The sequence below is a fragment of the Orbicella franksi genome, chromosome 1, assembly GCF_964199315.1.
Source record: "Orbicella franksi chromosome 1, jaOrbFran1.1, whole genome shotgun sequence".
Classification (NCBI taxonomy): domain Eukaryota; kingdom Metazoa; phylum Cnidaria; class Anthozoa; order Scleractinia; family Merulinidae; genus Orbicella; species Orbicella franksi.
The window spans coordinates 12,259,543-12,275,824 of NC_138145.1; the positions used below are offsets into that span (position 1 = coordinate 12,259,543).

The following is a 16,282-nucleotide window of genomic DNA, read 5'->3' on the forward strand; positions in this document are numbered from 1 at the left end:
ACGTAATAAACGATCGGTCCCTAAAGTCTCTTGCGATTCACAAGTGTTAATTAAATGTTTTTTTATCGGCTATTATTGATTGTGAGGAATGCATTATAACTAACACCTGGGAAAAATGAACTATCACTAATCATACCTTGTTTCTGGACTGTTTGCAAAAGCAGGAAGCTAGGTAGCAGATAAAGTTTCAGTTAAGTCGTACGTCACGTAGTTCAGTGAGAGTCTACATTTCCCAATCCTTTTTCTGTCGTCTCGTTCCCTAACTGTAACGAAGGCTCGGAAAACGATAATGCAGATGTAAAGGATATTAGGTGCCTTGGCCTGAGATACGATGAGCTTTGGTTCTTCTTCTTCCTGAAAGACGAGCTTGTTGGGCTCGTCACGCAACTTTCCTCCTCCTAAAAAAGATTGCGTGACGAGGCAAAAGGACCTCTGGTCTGCCTTGGAAGTTATTCGGAAAAGATGTATGGATTTTTGACCAAGCGCGAGGTCAAGATGGCTGGATATTGGTCAAGTTCCTTTTTTTTTTGGCGTGTTTATGGGCTGAGAAAGAAAAAAAAGAACGAGGCTAATATCCAGCCATCTTGACCGAACAAGCTTGGTTAGTAAAGGATTTACACGAAAACTGAATAATCTATGTACTTGTTTATCTTCAAGGACTGAAAGAGAAGTCAGTTACATGCAAAAATCAATGGTGCGCACACTTTTTATCCTGATTGGGTGAATGCAGAAATACAATCATATGATTGGTTTACATTTTTGTCGCGTACGAAAGCACTCGAAGCAAATTCGAAAAGGTTTTTGAACCTCAAAAATGTCTCAAAATGGCTTAAATTTTCAGCATATAAGTTCGAAAGAAGGTTTAACCAAGAAAGACATTCATTCCATTTGGCCGTGGCTTTCGCCGATCCTCTGGCGCTTCGAAGAATTATTGCTCGGCTGTGTGGCGCTGCAAAGCTGCCGGATTGGAGGTCGCAGATTCACTACAGTCAAAGAGCTTGTCTCACTCGGCCTCTGTCAGCTCACGGGCGGCTTGTGGTCTGTTCCCTTTGCTATGTAGCCTACGCTGGAACACGCCTCTTCACCAGACTCCTTCACGCCGGATGGCTTTGCTCTTCGCCGCTCGCGAGAATGCTTAAGGGTGAGCCTGCTCGCAGACTATTTGCCATGTTCTACAAGTTGTCAGTGTTTAGCACTTACAAAGTTCTCTTGAGAGTTTGAAGTTGTCTCCCCCAATAATATTCAGATCTGAACCTCTTCCGTTCAAGGAGCGTTGAAGACTTCATTGAAAAGACGTCAAACTAACAGGCTCGTACTCTGTACCGCCTACTTTCTTCACGGTTTTGAAAAATTTGCACAACAGCAAATTCAATTCTTTCTCAGGTATGTCACACAGTTCCCTATGCTCGTTTTCTTGTAAAACAAAACTGCTTCCATGCCTTCATGTCACTTTCTGTTTCTACTTTTGTGTTTGCCTTTTTGTTGCAAAATAGGCCTAAATTCATGAAACTCGTCAACATTTTTGTTTTCTTTGTTTTCATTCTCGTTGACGGTTTCAGTTTTCTCGTTTTCCAAATCCATTGATACATAGCCTGCGAGCAGGCTCACGTTGGAGCACAAGCACGAAATCGCCTCTTCACCAGACTCCTTCCCGCCGGATCGCTTTGCTCTTCGCCGCTCGCGCGTGTGACTCAAAGCTGAGCCTGCTCTCAGGCTAATTGATACAGAGACCACAGGAAATCTTTAACTGTCACGGAAAATATTTTTCACGGCACAAAATTGAAATCACGACAGAAAACTTTGGTGAACCGGCCTCCGCTGCGGAGAAATTTTTCTTCCGGGACACGGCACGTAATCCCGAGCGGGCAAGACAACTCCATCCTGCCCGCTCGGGTAGCCAGTCAGAGCGCAGGATTTGGTTCATCTTGCCCGCTCACGGAGTTAGCCATTAAGTTGTCCAGTTAGCCAGGATTGTTATTAGTTATTTTGATTCGATCCTATCCGTCAAACTGCTATTGTGGCTATTCATATCTTCCGTGTGGAAACTCGGCTCGGAAACTAGGACCTGTGTGGAGTTGGCTTTGCGTGCCGTTCATTTCGATTACCACTTCCGTACCGTTAATATGTACTTATTTTCTGAGTAGGAGCGGCGGACGGGAAATATTTGACTCTCGGTCAGGACGTATGGACCGAGCGCAGCAAGGTCCATGCATGCTGACCGAAACCAAAATATTTTCCCGCCCAACCCGACCTCACTCAGTCAATAAGCACTGATTTTCTCATGTGGCCAATTTTTTTAAAATTTTATTTTGTGGACGTCTTCGTTTGTGAGGTTGTTTACTTTCCTTCAGCCGGAGTAAGTTGGCAACAGAATAGTTCTGCATCGGACAGTTCGCCAGTGTAGTAAATTCTGTCATTTCCTTACTCATCGTGAAGAAAACGAAATTTTACAGCAACAAAGTCATGTCTGTCATTAACTGGCATCAATTTTAGGAGCCGTAAGGCGTTTTTCCGGCCCTGTCACTTTGACGCGTACGGACCTCTTTTCTTATGATTTTCCAAGGAAATAATGCGCAGGCCCGTACGGGTCATATTATAATTGTAGTGATTGCTCCCATCTCCTCTGCGGGGAAATAGCAATATAAGAAACTTATAACTTATTTCTGTTGTCCCGGAACGAGTCCACCCGTTTCCTGAGAACTTGGGTGTTTTCTACTATGCCAAAGATTTCGGAAATTTCGGTCGGAAGTCAAATGGAAAGGTCCGTTTCGGTTCTTTACGACCGGAATATTCGGGTCAACCTCTGGAAGTGGGTCACTCTGACCTGTCCGACTGGTCCGACCGAAATTTACCGTTGCATTTTGACAAACCGGTTCATCACTTCACTTATGTAAGGAATTCGGAAAAGGAATAAAAAATGGTAAGAGTCATTTCCCTTGGTTGGCCTCAGAAAATGTCGTTCCATTTTCCTCGGGTATTCCCAATGGTCTCTGACCGGTCGATCTGGCATGATGAAAAGCACCCTTTGTCTTCTGAGGAAACTGCTGGACATGGAAATTAAGGTAAGTCTTCCGGGAAGTATGCACATGCATGCAACGAATAAGCTTGTTTTATCGACTCGCGACAGGCAAAATAACCTATCTTCCTTTGCGTATTTGTTTCTCCTGCCTAGGCCCTGCCGGCCAACGAATGAACGGTTTTAGACTAGGATGTCATGTTGTGAATCCCCTTTTCAACTTCTTTGTACAGGAAAATACTTGATTTTTCGGATGTTAATCCAAAAAAATAGCAAGTAGTGACAATAGCTTCCCGAAAGCAGTGACAAAAAAAAAAAAAACGTCCAGGAAATTCGAAAGTAACGATTTCATGTCTTTTGGGACTTTAAGGTGGGTTATCGGAGCGGAAGACAGAACACATACAGAAGCACGTGGAAAGCGATTTGACGTAGTGAATTTGGATGAAATTTTAATCGGAATCAATCGAATTCCTAAAAAGGAAAAGTGGATTGAGCCTCTTCTACAAAAGCCTAATCACCACGGACCCAAATCTAGAGCAGAGTCAAAGTCCACTATCGGCCTTCTATATCATTGCACTATTTATTGAAAAGAGTTGGATTACGTTAAGGGCTCAGATTTTTCCTTTATCCCACATTACAGACACATTGAACATTGTATCTTAAACATGTGATGGATATTATTCTTCGCTTAACAGAATTTACAACTCAGAACTAAGATTCAGCTTCCCTATGGTTTCTGAAACCTTTCGTTGAATTTTTCAGTTACAACCCCGCGTTTCGCTTTCGTTCAGAACAGCACTGAAAGGATATTGACTTATTAAAAATATATAATGCATCATCCTATGTAGAAAAGATTTCTATTCCAAAAGTACAAAATTTCATAATTCACCGAGGTCTCGTTATCATATTATCGCTCCATCATTGGTCAACTGACCCAAGTGAACAAATTAAAACACGCCTCCGATCACGAGGATTGACGGCTCAGCCAGAGGTAAGGGCGTACTTGAATAATGCAAGAAAGTAAGAGGACCTCCTACAAACATTTCCTGCACAATTAATGAAATTCTTTTAACATAAAGATGTAGGAATGAAGTCAAATAACACGTTCTGCCCGAAACGTTCGTTTGAGAAGTGTTTTGATATCACCTCCAAGATCTTCATCCAAAATTTCCTATACCTGAAAACGTTTCGTGCCACAAGGGTGGCTTCGTGAATCTCAAAATTCTGAGATAATTGTAGTGTTCAGTTGGCTCTCCAGACGCAAGCTTCAAAACAAGTTTCAGCGATTCTTCTGAATGTTGAAGGATAGCCTTTTCCATTCTCTTTGACAGAAAATCTGATATGCTTGGCACTGTATTCGTTTCGTGTACCGCTTGATTCCAGAAGTTCAAGTTACGGACTTGAAAACTAAGTTGTACGTACTTGATCGCAACTGCCTGCCAGTCACAGCTTAACGTTGTATCATAATCAGTTAATGCAAAATTCATTTTTGCTAAAAAGCGTGGCAGTTTCCCATTGATCGGCATAGACGATTTCACTTCGTCCGAGTTTTCCAGAGCCAAATCGAGACTTTCTTTGTAACTGCGATACCACTGGTGAAGAACAGCTTCTAGGTCTTGCTTATGGTAGCGGGAACAAATATCAATCCTATCCGTTGGTGGTTTGTAGTTTTCTTGTGAATCTTTGCAGGGCATTTCTGCTTGGGGTCTCGTTGCGATAGACAGAAGGTCCTTCAATCGTTCGATTTCTTTGTCTAGAAAATTGACGAAGGCATTTCGAATGTAAAAAAAATTGAACTTTAGGGCCTGTTGGCGGTCAAAGAAGAACACCACAAGTGTAAGGTGAGGGAAACTTGTCTTTATGTCAGCTGGGCAATCTTCCATATATGTGGAACATTTGTCCACCTTCTTTTGGTAATCGAGTTGAACTCTATCAAGTTCGTCAGATGTTCTAAAAATGTCAACATTTCTGGCTTCATATTTTCGGCATTCTTCACGTCCACAACCCTCCTGGAGTGTAAGTATTTCATGCTCAGTAAGATCAAGAAACAGCGAACTAGGATTCATTCCGAAAAATACATTGAAGATGAGAAAGTATTCCGTTTCCAGCGGGGGATATTGAAGAGTTCCACCATAACTTTTGATCACTTCAACGACTTTGCACCATGGACTGTGCCACTCACAAGTGTCGCCCCCAATGAACTTTGCCAAGTACATTGGAGTGATTCCATCTTTGTTTGGACAGTTTACATCCATACCGAAAATTTCATTACTAGAAAACAAATGTGCGACGAATTGCCACATTCCCCGGGATGCAGCAATGTGGTAAAGGGTTAAATGTGAGCGACTTTTGTTACAGCCTACATCCACGGTCCCATTTCGAAGAATGTGATCTAAAATAGCAGATGCTGAAAACGAGGCAAGTTCGACTTCTAGAGATGTCAGTACACTAGGTCTACCAAGATTCAAGAAAGGTCTGTACTTCACAGCATATAATATAGAGAGCCACAACGCAGAAAACCCATCCGCAGATTCTAAAAGAGGGTTAGCTCCCCAAGAAAGATATTTATGGATTGCGACCAAATTTGCACCCTGCGCTGCTCTGTGGAAGGCGTTGTAGCCCTCTGCATCAAAGCATTCGTCAACAACGTTGCTACTTTTAGGATGTGACAGAATCGCCGAGGTCAATGGGCCATCACCTGTTTTGATGGTTTCAACGTTTCCTTTGTTGTTTTCCTCGTCGTATCTATCCAGGAAATAGTCAAATATCGCGTTTTTTGTTTGTAAATATTTACGCCAGTTGTCACTGCCCAGTAAAAACTCAGAAAGGTAGTGGAGGTAGTGTAGTTTGTGATATGAGGCTAAGTGCAAGACGGAATTTTCAAAGGGATCTCCACACGTGATCTCCATTTCTACATTATGTTTCACTAGCACTTTGGACATGTGACGGCCACCAGTGCGTAGATAAACCAGAAGAGGAGTCAATCCTGATGCATCTCGACAGTTTACGTCAACACCCGCTTGTAATACGGTGTTTACTGCATGAACGAAGTTTAGACGAACGAAGTTTAGCAGTTTGGAGCAGTTTAAGTTTGTAAATGTGGATGTATATGCTCTCGATAAAACTCTCGTTAAAACCTTTGGAATTAAACCTGGTTCATATGGCTTGTTTAAAGCTAGAACATAGCTCTTTACAGTTTCTGAGATGGTGACGTCGTAAGCAAAAATAAAAGGAGTCAGTGATAGTACGAAATGGCCACCACTGGTTTCACTGCTTCCGGTTAAAAGAGAAAAGGTATTGGTTCTCTCTTCTAATTTATCAAAAACAGTCCGATTCCTCTTGTCTTCCATCTTTAAAATGGCCGTCTTTCTAGCTCTTTCTGATTTGGCAAAGCTCTCGATTAGCGTTACGAACGCGCTTAACCAAGGATACTGTAAATCCAACTTGCTTAGGGTCGTCTGCTGTTGGGAAGCGCCTCTTTGATCCTCTATCCAACCCTTTGGATTGCTCACATACAAATCAACAAAATACTCTGGGCCAACATAGGAAACGTCTTTCACAATATAGTGTAATGCAGTCATCCCTTCGCTATCAGTAGCAAGGATATCACAGCCCAGATTAATCAAAGACCAGTAAACGTTCTTTGCAAAACATGCTGCCGCGCTGTGAAGAGGTGTCGAACCATTCAGACTTCGTGCATTGATATCGGCTCCCCTGTGGACTAGAAGGGCCACGAGGGATGGCATGTCTTGGCAAGAGGCGACGTGAAGAGGGGTCGCACCGTTGCAGTCTAGTGCATTGACATCTGCTTCATGCTTGATAAGCAGCTCGACAATACTGTGGTAGCCGTGGGTAGCGGCGATATGCAAAGAAGAAAACCCACACGGACAACGAGTTCGGGCAAACGTTGCTGGTATAAAGGAGTCCATGCTCAATGATGAGGGTCTACTGTCACACTGAACATTAGCATTCGCCCCAGATTGTAGCAACAATTTCAGTGTATCATAGTTATTTGCATGTACAGCCTCGTGCAGGGGGCGTCTACCAGCGGAATTTGGGCAGTCAATAGCCGTTTGGTCTTCGCATAGCAGTGTCTTAATGACTGAAAGATGCCCACTTTCGATTGCTGCATGAAGAGCTGTTTCACGCAAATAAAGATGACGGTCATCATACAAACGTACTTTAGCGGAGTTCAATTCGCTGTCCTCTTCATTGGAAAACATGGACGAGGGGATTTTGTGGATACATGTATCTTTCATTCCCTCTCTCAGTAGATACTGCACAACATAGTTGTGGCCCCTGGCGGCGGCGTGATGCAGCACGGTGTTGTCCAGAACTTCGCCATCTGCTCTCAGAGTCTGGACGGTCTCGAGATGCCCATTTGCTGCTGCTAACTGTAATGCAGTATTGTTAGCTCCAGTTGTCTTCGTGGTATCTACTTTGTGACGAATGAGAAATTTTATAACGTCGACGTTACCTTCTTGAGAGGCTGTATGCAGAAGTGAATACTCACACAGCTTCCTTTTGCATTCGGTGATGGGATCTTGGGAATGAGAAGCAATTTCAGCGTCTAGACAAGATGAGGTGTGGTTTAGGTTAGCTCCTCGTTGAAACAATATTTTCAAGTTATCTAAATGTCCTGAAGTTGCTGCTATAAAGGATGGTGTACGATGGTCGTTATCTAAGCAGTCAACGTTAGAGAAGTGGTGCACCAAAAGCTTAGTTACATCGGCATTCAATAAACTTGAACTGTAATGAAGTGCCGTTGCTCGGGTCACAGAGTCAGTGGTGTTGATTCGGTTCGAAGGAAGTGACAGAAATGTTTGTACCATGGATTCGTCCGGAGACCCTTCAACAATGTGACTTGCCAGGTGAAAAGCCTCGTCGGGTTTAAGTGGAAAATTGCTTTCAACGGCATTTTTAAGATAGTACCTCGCCAGACGGTTATGGCCGTTTTGTTTCTTGATGTAATAGAACTTGCCTTTGTTGCCTTCACTAGTGAGCCATTCGGACAAAGAAGTATGATAAATTTGAATAAGGCCGTCCCCTGATCCATGCCACAAGAAAAAAGACACCTGGTCAAGTTTCGGCATAAATTCGTACTCCAGATCAAGAGTTGGGTCGTCAAGCCTAAGCAGTGAGTGCATTTCATGGATGTTGAGCGGTGTGTACGCTGCAACCAAGACTTCAAAAATTTGTCGCAAAGCTTGAAAAGATTCGGGCGCGCCACACTTTCTTTCAAAGTACAATTGATAGGAGCTATCAAGTGTCCTTGGAAAAGTATCCCACGTAAAATTCTCTGCCGATGCGAGCCACAAGTCCAGCACGACTTTAACAAACTGAAAGTTCCCCTGACTCTTTTCGGCTAGGACTGCAACAATATTCTGAGTTGGCGCTTCATTGTTCTTGATTTTAAGAGCTGACTTAATCCGATGTATAATAGATTCTTTCATTGAAAATACTTTGAGTGATACATATGTGTCAATATCATCACGATTCCTCTCATCGTCCGATCGTAACTCTACTCTCTGCAGACCATCTAGGCTTGCAGTGATGGTGCTAACGTTCCGTGAACTGACAATTAGTTTTAACCACTTTGGAAATCGAAGAAGTTTGGATTTGACCAAGTTAAGAATCTCTGCTTTGTCATTCGCACATTCATCCAAGGCATCAATGACCACATACCATGGCTCCATTCGTTGCTGCTGCAGTTTTTTCAAAGGTGTGAGGATTCCCTGCTCAAAACACCATTCTGGATCTTGAGCACAATCTTTATGCAACACCCTGCGGACAAACAAGTCTGTCGAAATGAGTTGACCATATTCAGCGATTCTCCTGGCGATCATGTTTGCAAGGTTTCTAACAAATTTGGCTCCACTCTGCGTCCCTTTGTCGAAGTGCATGCAAAAATGGTACCCGAGGATTCTGCCATGGATGAGTGGGCTGGATGTTCTGGAACAAAGTAAATGGCTTAAAAAAGCGGACTTTCCAGAGCCAGGATTTCCTGTTATTAAAACACCACGCTTGTTAGTGTGTTCTAAGACACTTTCCATTTCCTGGTACAGCCACTGACGTCCAATGAATTCTGCGTTCCACGAATTGATAAAGTCACTGAAGTCGAAATATTTGAGCTCCCATTGATCACTGTACACCTGGATGGAACATCCTAAAAAATCAAAACCTCAGAAATTGTTTGGAATCCTCTAACTTCAAATAAATATACGCGAGGAGCTAAGCTAAGCTAAGCTACATACATCACAGCTAATATATACCGCTGCTAACTTTTTTACTTCCACAGCGCGAGTGACTTAATACTTGCAGATATTCAGTGTTACGGGCAGAGCGTTTTTGATACGTTGAGTGCTAAATCTGAATTGTGAAGGGTCTTTCATTAACGGAAGGTCGGTAGCTCATGGAAGGAAGAAACCTTCAGGTGAGCAGTAAAATGCTACTCCTACCACGTCTTTCTCATAAAGTCCTTAACTAATTTAGACTAATGATGAGAAGCTTACAAGAGAGGAGCATCCATCTCCAAATGCAGGTGAGTAACGTATCAGTTAAGAATATCATTTGGCGGAAAAACTGAAATGAACAAATTATCAAGTGACTAATGGACTGCAGTCTAATGAGATGGACACTTGAGATCGCGTGCTTCTGATAACCGAATTACTGTAGTGTATATCACTCACTCACCGTCTCTGTCATAAGAATGATCCAAAACGACATAGCAATGACAGAGTAACAAGAGCATCAACCATAAGACAGCATCGCGTTTTCTTAGGCCTTTGACGTTTCCTGCCAGGTTTCCGAGCAAACTAAGCCAAGACTTGCTGTCTTCGTGTTTTCTTTGCCGATTCAGCTCACTGAGTTGTTTTGTTAAAACCTCCTGTTGTTGTTTTAAGTGACTTTGTTCTTCATTATTTCTAGCAGACTCCTCCTTCAATCTGGCTAAATCGACATTAACGTTTGAGAGTTCTTTTCCAATAACTTCTTTAAAGTCAGCCAACACCCGAGCTTCCATACTGTGCAGATCGGAAACGCACTTAAGGTTGCCAATCTCTTTTAGGGCTTGTTGGGCGTCTGGGTCATGAGCTACGTTGGGATCCTGAAGCAGATTTTCAATGGCATCAAATGCGACCTTCTTGTCAGCATCGGTCAACTCTAGACAAGGCACATGCACCCAGCTGTTGTTTCGTATTTCACGGACTTCATCAATCAAGGGTTGAGGTATAGTGAACTGGTTACACCAGTACATCACATTCAAGATACCAGTAATGTCCATGTCGTCTGCACTCTTTATATCTGCATGTCCTCCCAAATCAGGAAGGAAGAGTTTAGCTATTTCCCAGGGACCTAGGTTTGGATCCATCCATTTGGCAGGATCACTTTGTTTCCAGTTCGGCTTGTTTCGATTGTGGTGAGCCTGAAGGATGTTAGCCCACGCGCAGATACTCATGTCGTGGTACTCGTTTGGTTTTCTCCGCGGGACACGGACACAGGTGCAGGGTCGCCAGCCAGTTCGTACCGATACCCTCGTATAGAACGTCTTCATCTCTCGGGTAATAAACGGGCGAAGGCCTTGGCACATCTCTGTAGTTAAGGCATGGCCGAGTGCAAGCCAGTTTCTGTACTCTGGTTTAGTAAGTTGTCCGACTGTTCCTGATGTGCTTGAGGATGCCATTTCTTTAGTCGAGAGAAAAGCAATTATAGATTTGGATCAGCTGAAAGCTCAATTTCGACCCAGAGCCTGGTTTTCTTTTGGTCAAAACGCGGACTCTGGTTCAAGGCTCGTTGCTCGAGTCTTCGTTTCTTTCTCTGCAAGCTTGACAAAACGAGCGACTCTCGAGAGTTTCTTTACACAACTCGATTTTGACTGGTTTAAAAACAATGAAAATGAGGCCCTGTTAGGGGGGGGGGGAGGGTGGTTAGTCATCCCATATCCCTAAAATTGCGACGGCAGTTATCCCATATCCCTAAAATTGCGACGGCAGTTATCCCTCATCCCTAAAATTACCGAGACTGTTGTCCCCAAAATTACTTATGTTTGGAATTTGAAAACAGGTGGCAATTTTAAAATGTAAAGCGACCCGTTTCTTAATAGAAAACCTGATACTGCATTATTATACCAAAACCCAACAGTTTTATACGACGTTACTTTGAAATATTCTCCTCTCTGTAACTAACTGCTTACATACCTCAGAGTCTTGGGGGTGGACACTTATAAATGGATTACTTTGTAGGACACTAACTCGCAGAACACAGAGTTTACCTCCTCGTCGTAAGAGTCATATTGTAAGCACTAGTCATAAGTTTAAAGTTTTTTCCTTTTCTCTATGATTCAGCCCGCCGCACTTGGAAAGCGATTAACAATTTTATGTTAGCGGTTTTCAAGGAATAGTCAAAAAATAATTCTCGTTTGGTTTGTAAGTGCCGTAATTCACCTTGCATTTGAATCAGTGCCAGAAACAAACTAAATACATATAGATTTGCTCGGAGAACCGATAAGTTCACTAAATTCTCTGCCCTCGCTGTCATTGATAATGGAGTGGTAACTGGCTTTCGCGTTTGTACTGAATGTTAGTGACCATTAGTACAAGAAAAAGTCGGAATTTTGTTTCTAAATGATGGCCTTCTTGATCTAGTTGAAACTTGCGGAGTGTCATCCTCATCGTCCTCCGTAGCCTCAGTAAGGGTCCTAGTGTCACCATTGTGAGGGACTCCACCAGAAGACAGTAGTACACACAATGATTCATCGTCAAGAACAATTGTATCGTCTTCTTTTTTATAGTTTGCAACAGAGCTCAAAATACTGTTTGTCTTGAGTTGACCAGTTGCAGTGGTTTCGACACTGAATTGAAAGGCAATAGAGGATCTTATGCAAAGTAAGTAGCCTTCACTGCGAGGTTCTCAACAGCACATATGTTCTCGTCGAGTCTGACCAGATAGAAAGGTGATGGCTGTATTGGAGGCTGGCTACCCTTCCTTACACAAACTGTGGTACCTTAACAAATTAAGACCCCTGGTGCCCTGGATTGGTCAGAAGAAATCTCTTTTTCTGTCTGTGCTAGTCTTGCAAAATCAACCGGCTTTGGATCGCCCACTTTGGTTTCACAACAGTTCACAGGCAACGTTCCAAATTGTCCTTCGGTATGGATTAAAATATTCTTCTACGTAGGAATTCCGGATCTTGCGCTAGCCGCTTGTACTGACACTTAAATTTGTTTTTCAAAACACCTATTTCCTTGGCTCTTTGGTCAATCCCAGACGACTTGAGATTTCGAAGAAATGATGCTAAATCGTACGCTTCTATTGTTGTCAAAAACGACCATTTCATGGCCGGTTTCTCATCGCCTTGTTTAAAACTGCAACCCGTAACTTCATGCAGTACTTTCAGGGAAGCCATATTGATAACAACGAGTCTGTTAATAACAAAGCTAAGCACGCATATGATGCCCGTGTTACACGCGCGCCATGAAGTCAGCGGTTGACCGAATAAAAGAGCCTGGGAGCAAATCTTGGACATCTAACCCATCTTGCTTGAATTTGGACTGATAAATGGCCCGTTACTGTTCGTTACCGGTCGCCGGTGATGCAAATCCTTGGCCAAAGTGACCAAACGTGTGACAATTGAGAAATTAAAGCCATTTTTTGTTATCCCTAAAACTATCTCAGTTATCCCTTATCCCTAAAATTATTTTGCCAGTTATCCCTTATCCCTGAAACCCCTAACAGGGCCTCGAAAATGTACAGAAGTAAAACGACAGCGGGTCGATTGAGCCACGTGTTTGTCAGCTAGATATTTCAGGGCAATTCAACCGGAAGTGCGTTATTTCCGGACTTCCAATTAGAACTTTCCAGGGTCGCTCGCTTTCCAACCGCGGGACAAGGGGGAGCGAAGACTCTAGGTACGAGGTTGACTGTGGAATAATCCAATTTTTTGAGCATGCACAGAGTACTCATTTTGGATCGTTAGCCCATCAGCATAAAATTGAAATCGACTGGAAGTCCGTGGGCCGCGGATTTTTCAACTCGATCTTGGCCAGAGTCCGCGTCCTTTTGTCCTTAGACTACATTTTAAGAAATCATACCGTCAAAACTCAGTTGACATGAGATTATTAAGTAACACACTTTTTGTTATTGTCATGCCATGTTTCTCTCTGTTTTTGAAAAGGGCTATTTAATTATATGGGAGTGGTATTCACAATCCAATCCGTTACCCTTGAGCAATTCACGAAAAAATCAGAAAAGGCAGCCTCTATTTGTACTCTATTCTCAATTTTGGTTATAGTGTTACTTGCCAAATGGCGATCGTCTGGTACGCCTATCATGCGCTGTAGCATACAAGACTGCGTCGAGCATCAAGAATTCCTTCGCCTCCTTGATCTGTATGTCAGGGAAACCAGTTATGCCAAAAGCGTAAGTTTGTAAATTAAGTATAAAATCCTGATGAAACTCATACCAACTTAATATCCCTTTTTGCAAATTGCTTTATGTATATACCAGTCTGTCATCGTTGGAAACTAACCTGTAACATGCAAATAATTAGAGTACCGCCATCAGCTAAATGTTAGTCTTAAATTTATGCATGACACCAGCGAAAGAATTTCAATAAATACTTCTTGAATTCATTAGCACTATGTTCTTAAGATTATGAGGCTCGCACTCCCCAGGAAAATAAACAAGCTCGTTAATAGGATCAGTCTACGAGAATCTGAATGAGGGTCCTGGAGTCTCAGTCAGCTATGAGTTAGAACTTCAGCCCATTTCTCAGATAACAGTGGATTTTGCAGCTTTTACATCTAAGCTATCCGTTAAAAAACGTGTTATTTCCCTGATGACAGTAAAATGTTCAACTAATTCTCAGCTATTCCAACTCGACTTCATCAGCTTGCATACAAAAAGATCAGCACAACTTCCTGCATGTGTACATGATGGCAACTCGAAAGTTCACATTCCTTTCTTTAGCAAGACAGAGCTGAGTATCTTCTCTCAAGGCCTTCATAGTTAATTAAAGTAAATGTAAAGTGATTATCACAAAGAATTCGTCCAGCCACTTGTCTGTCTAGTCCTTAAGAGACCAGTACAGACGTACAACTGTTCTTACTAAAGCTGACAATTCACTGACATTGGAGCATGATGGAGTAGAGTGTAGACGTATAAGACCTTTTCATCAGGCGACACGGAACGCCAGGGATTCAATTCAATTACATGTAAATTAAAGCTAACGGAGAAACAGATTATCAAGCAAGGATGACATGATATAATAATAAAATAACAATGACCAAAGTCTAAGAGAACTTATCCTACGACCGACAGTATTCACATAAAATAAAGGCATGTACTAAAACCCGAAACAACGAAACGAAACGAGCGAAACGAGCGAAACGAGCGAAACGAAACCACCGAAACGAGTAAAATAATAAGTAAATAAATGAAAAAGTTAAAAAAAAAACCAGCCTTGATCTCTGGCACGTTACTATGGTAGCCTGATCTCGTACCCAGATCCACATGTGTGACATCGTTACATCTCAAACCTGAAAGATGGATGAGCGCAAGGGTGTCGACGACGACCACGAAGACATCGAGAAAAAGGTGAGTATTTTTCACATTTGGAACGGCATTCTAGCTGTAATTTCAAAGAAAGGTTTCCTGGTCGTATCGTGGATTCTTAGGTGGTGGCGAATCGACAACGCCGAGCCCAGGATGTACGGAAACACAATCTCAAGAGTATCCGTGAAGAGCTGAGCGCCTAATAAGAAATTACTTTGAGAACTGCAGGAGTCAAGATGGCTTGACGTTAATATGATCTAAACCTGTCAAGTCGCCCTCGTTTTTCTTTAGAGATATATTAAAGAAAGTCCTGGTTCGCACGAAGAATGCTGCAAAGTCATTCTCGAAAAGACCATTCGATTCGCCACCGTCTAAGCATACACGATACGACCAGAAAACCTTTCTTTGAAATTAGATTTCTTGTTTTAGCTAGAATACCATTCGGAATGTGAAAATACCCACCTTTTTCTCGATGTCTTCCTGCTCGACACGCTTGCGCTCATCCACCTTTCAGGTTTGTGATGTCACGATGTCACACATGTGGCTTAAGAGCAGGATCTGGGTACGAGATCCGGTTGCCATAGTAACGTGCTAGAGATCAAGGCTTTTTTTTTAACTTTTAAATTTATTTACTTACTATTTTACTCGTTTCGGTCGTTTCGCTTGTTTCGGGGTTTCGTTTCGCTCGTTTCGGTGGTTTCGTTTCGCTCGTTTCGGTCGTTTCGTTTCGTTGTTTCGAGTTTTAGTACATGCCTAAAATAAACGCTTGCTGGTGGAGAAGGTCGTTCCCAGTGGGTTAAACCGTTCCGTGTCGTTTATGGATACGATGTTTGTACGCAACTGTATTCAACGACCAAGTTGAGGCAAGGATGCAGCACTCGGAAGTTATTTTCCTAAGCATATAACGCCTCTACATTATCTTAATCTATTGTCCTTGCCATGACATCTCGCCATTTGTTTACAACTTTTGAGTAACTGAAAACGACCCAAACTCTTTTCATGGAGAAATTAAAATCATTCATCGTTGAAAGTTCTCGGAAGGATGTAATTTGCTCGCAACACAAGGTGCGCTAATATCATCCTAGAGCATCAGCGACAGTTGAAGCTGCATTAAATCATTAAAGAAGCCAGCATATCATAACGGATGCATTCCATCGGTTCGAATACTTCCGCTGGCGCTATTTCGAGGTTAGTTGCTACGTATTCTTGACCAAGTGCTGTGCCGTAATCAGGACTAAACATAAGGCTAACCGGTCCATTCTAAATTAGAAATACTTCTTTATATCCAATTACTTTAAAGACTGGCCATTAATGATGTCTAAACTCACCTTTTGTAGACGATTTTAACCCATCATTTCATACACCATTTTTCTCGGTATAATTTCGACGATGACATCATAGTTCCAAGAAACCAGCCTCGATCTGAGTTGTTTTTCCTGTCGGGGTAGTGGAAGAGAATGCCTCTGTGTAATCATATTTTCCAAACAGTTAGCATAGAAACAAGCGAAAAATAAACTCGGGGACCGGGAGAATTTTCTCGGGAGCTCTTATTGTAACAAGCGTTACTCAGATTATGTTGACATGGCATGGGAAAGGAGCGCTTGACAAAAATACAGATCAACAGGAAAGATTAATCTCGGGGGTGGGAGGGGGGTGGGGACTTAGGAACGCTAAGTGTAACAAAGAGAGTAGAGTAGTCTCGACACCAGTTCTTGT

The 16,282-nt window shown here is 42.5% G+C and overlaps 1 protein-coding gene across 3 annotated transcripts; it reads right to left on the reverse strand.

Moving 5' to 3' along the window:
• Window positions 1–20: 20 nt before the first annotated feature.
• On the reverse strand, window positions 21–16,219 carry LOC145490463 (uncharacterized). Of its 3 annotated transcripts, none has more exons than XM_081469585.1 (3): window positions 15,895–16,219; window positions 9,710–10,699; window positions 21–9,182 (listed from the first exon to the last, which is right to left on the reverse strand). In XM_081469585.1, the coding sequence occupies exons 2-3, from the start codon at window positions 10,695–10,697 to the stop codon at window positions 4,174–4,176; spliced, it is 5,997 nt and encodes a 1,998-aa protein (XP_081325711.1). In that variant the 5' UTR covers window positions 10,698–10,699; window positions 15,895–16,219; the 3' UTR covers window positions 21–4,173. The 3 variants fall into 3 exon arrangements, with proteins under 3 accessions (XP_081325711.1, XP_081325715.1, XP_081325706.1); XM_081469589.1 differs by lacking the exon at window positions 15,895–16,219 and adding an exon at window positions 13,476–15,883; XM_081469580.1 differs by lacking the exon at window positions 15,895–16,219 and having other exon boundaries at window positions 9,710–10,908.
• Window positions 16,220–16,282: the final 63 nt, after the last annotated feature.

Coding starts and splice junctions, on each gene's coding strand:
- LOC145490463 (XM_081469585.1), bottom strand. CDS start 10,697: ATGGCATCCTCAAGCACATCAGGAACAGTCGGACAACTTACTAAACCA. Junction 9,183..9,709: donor TCATTCTTATGACAGAGACG/GTGAGTGAGTGA, acceptor TTGATTTTTTAG/GATGTTCCATCCAGGTGTAC.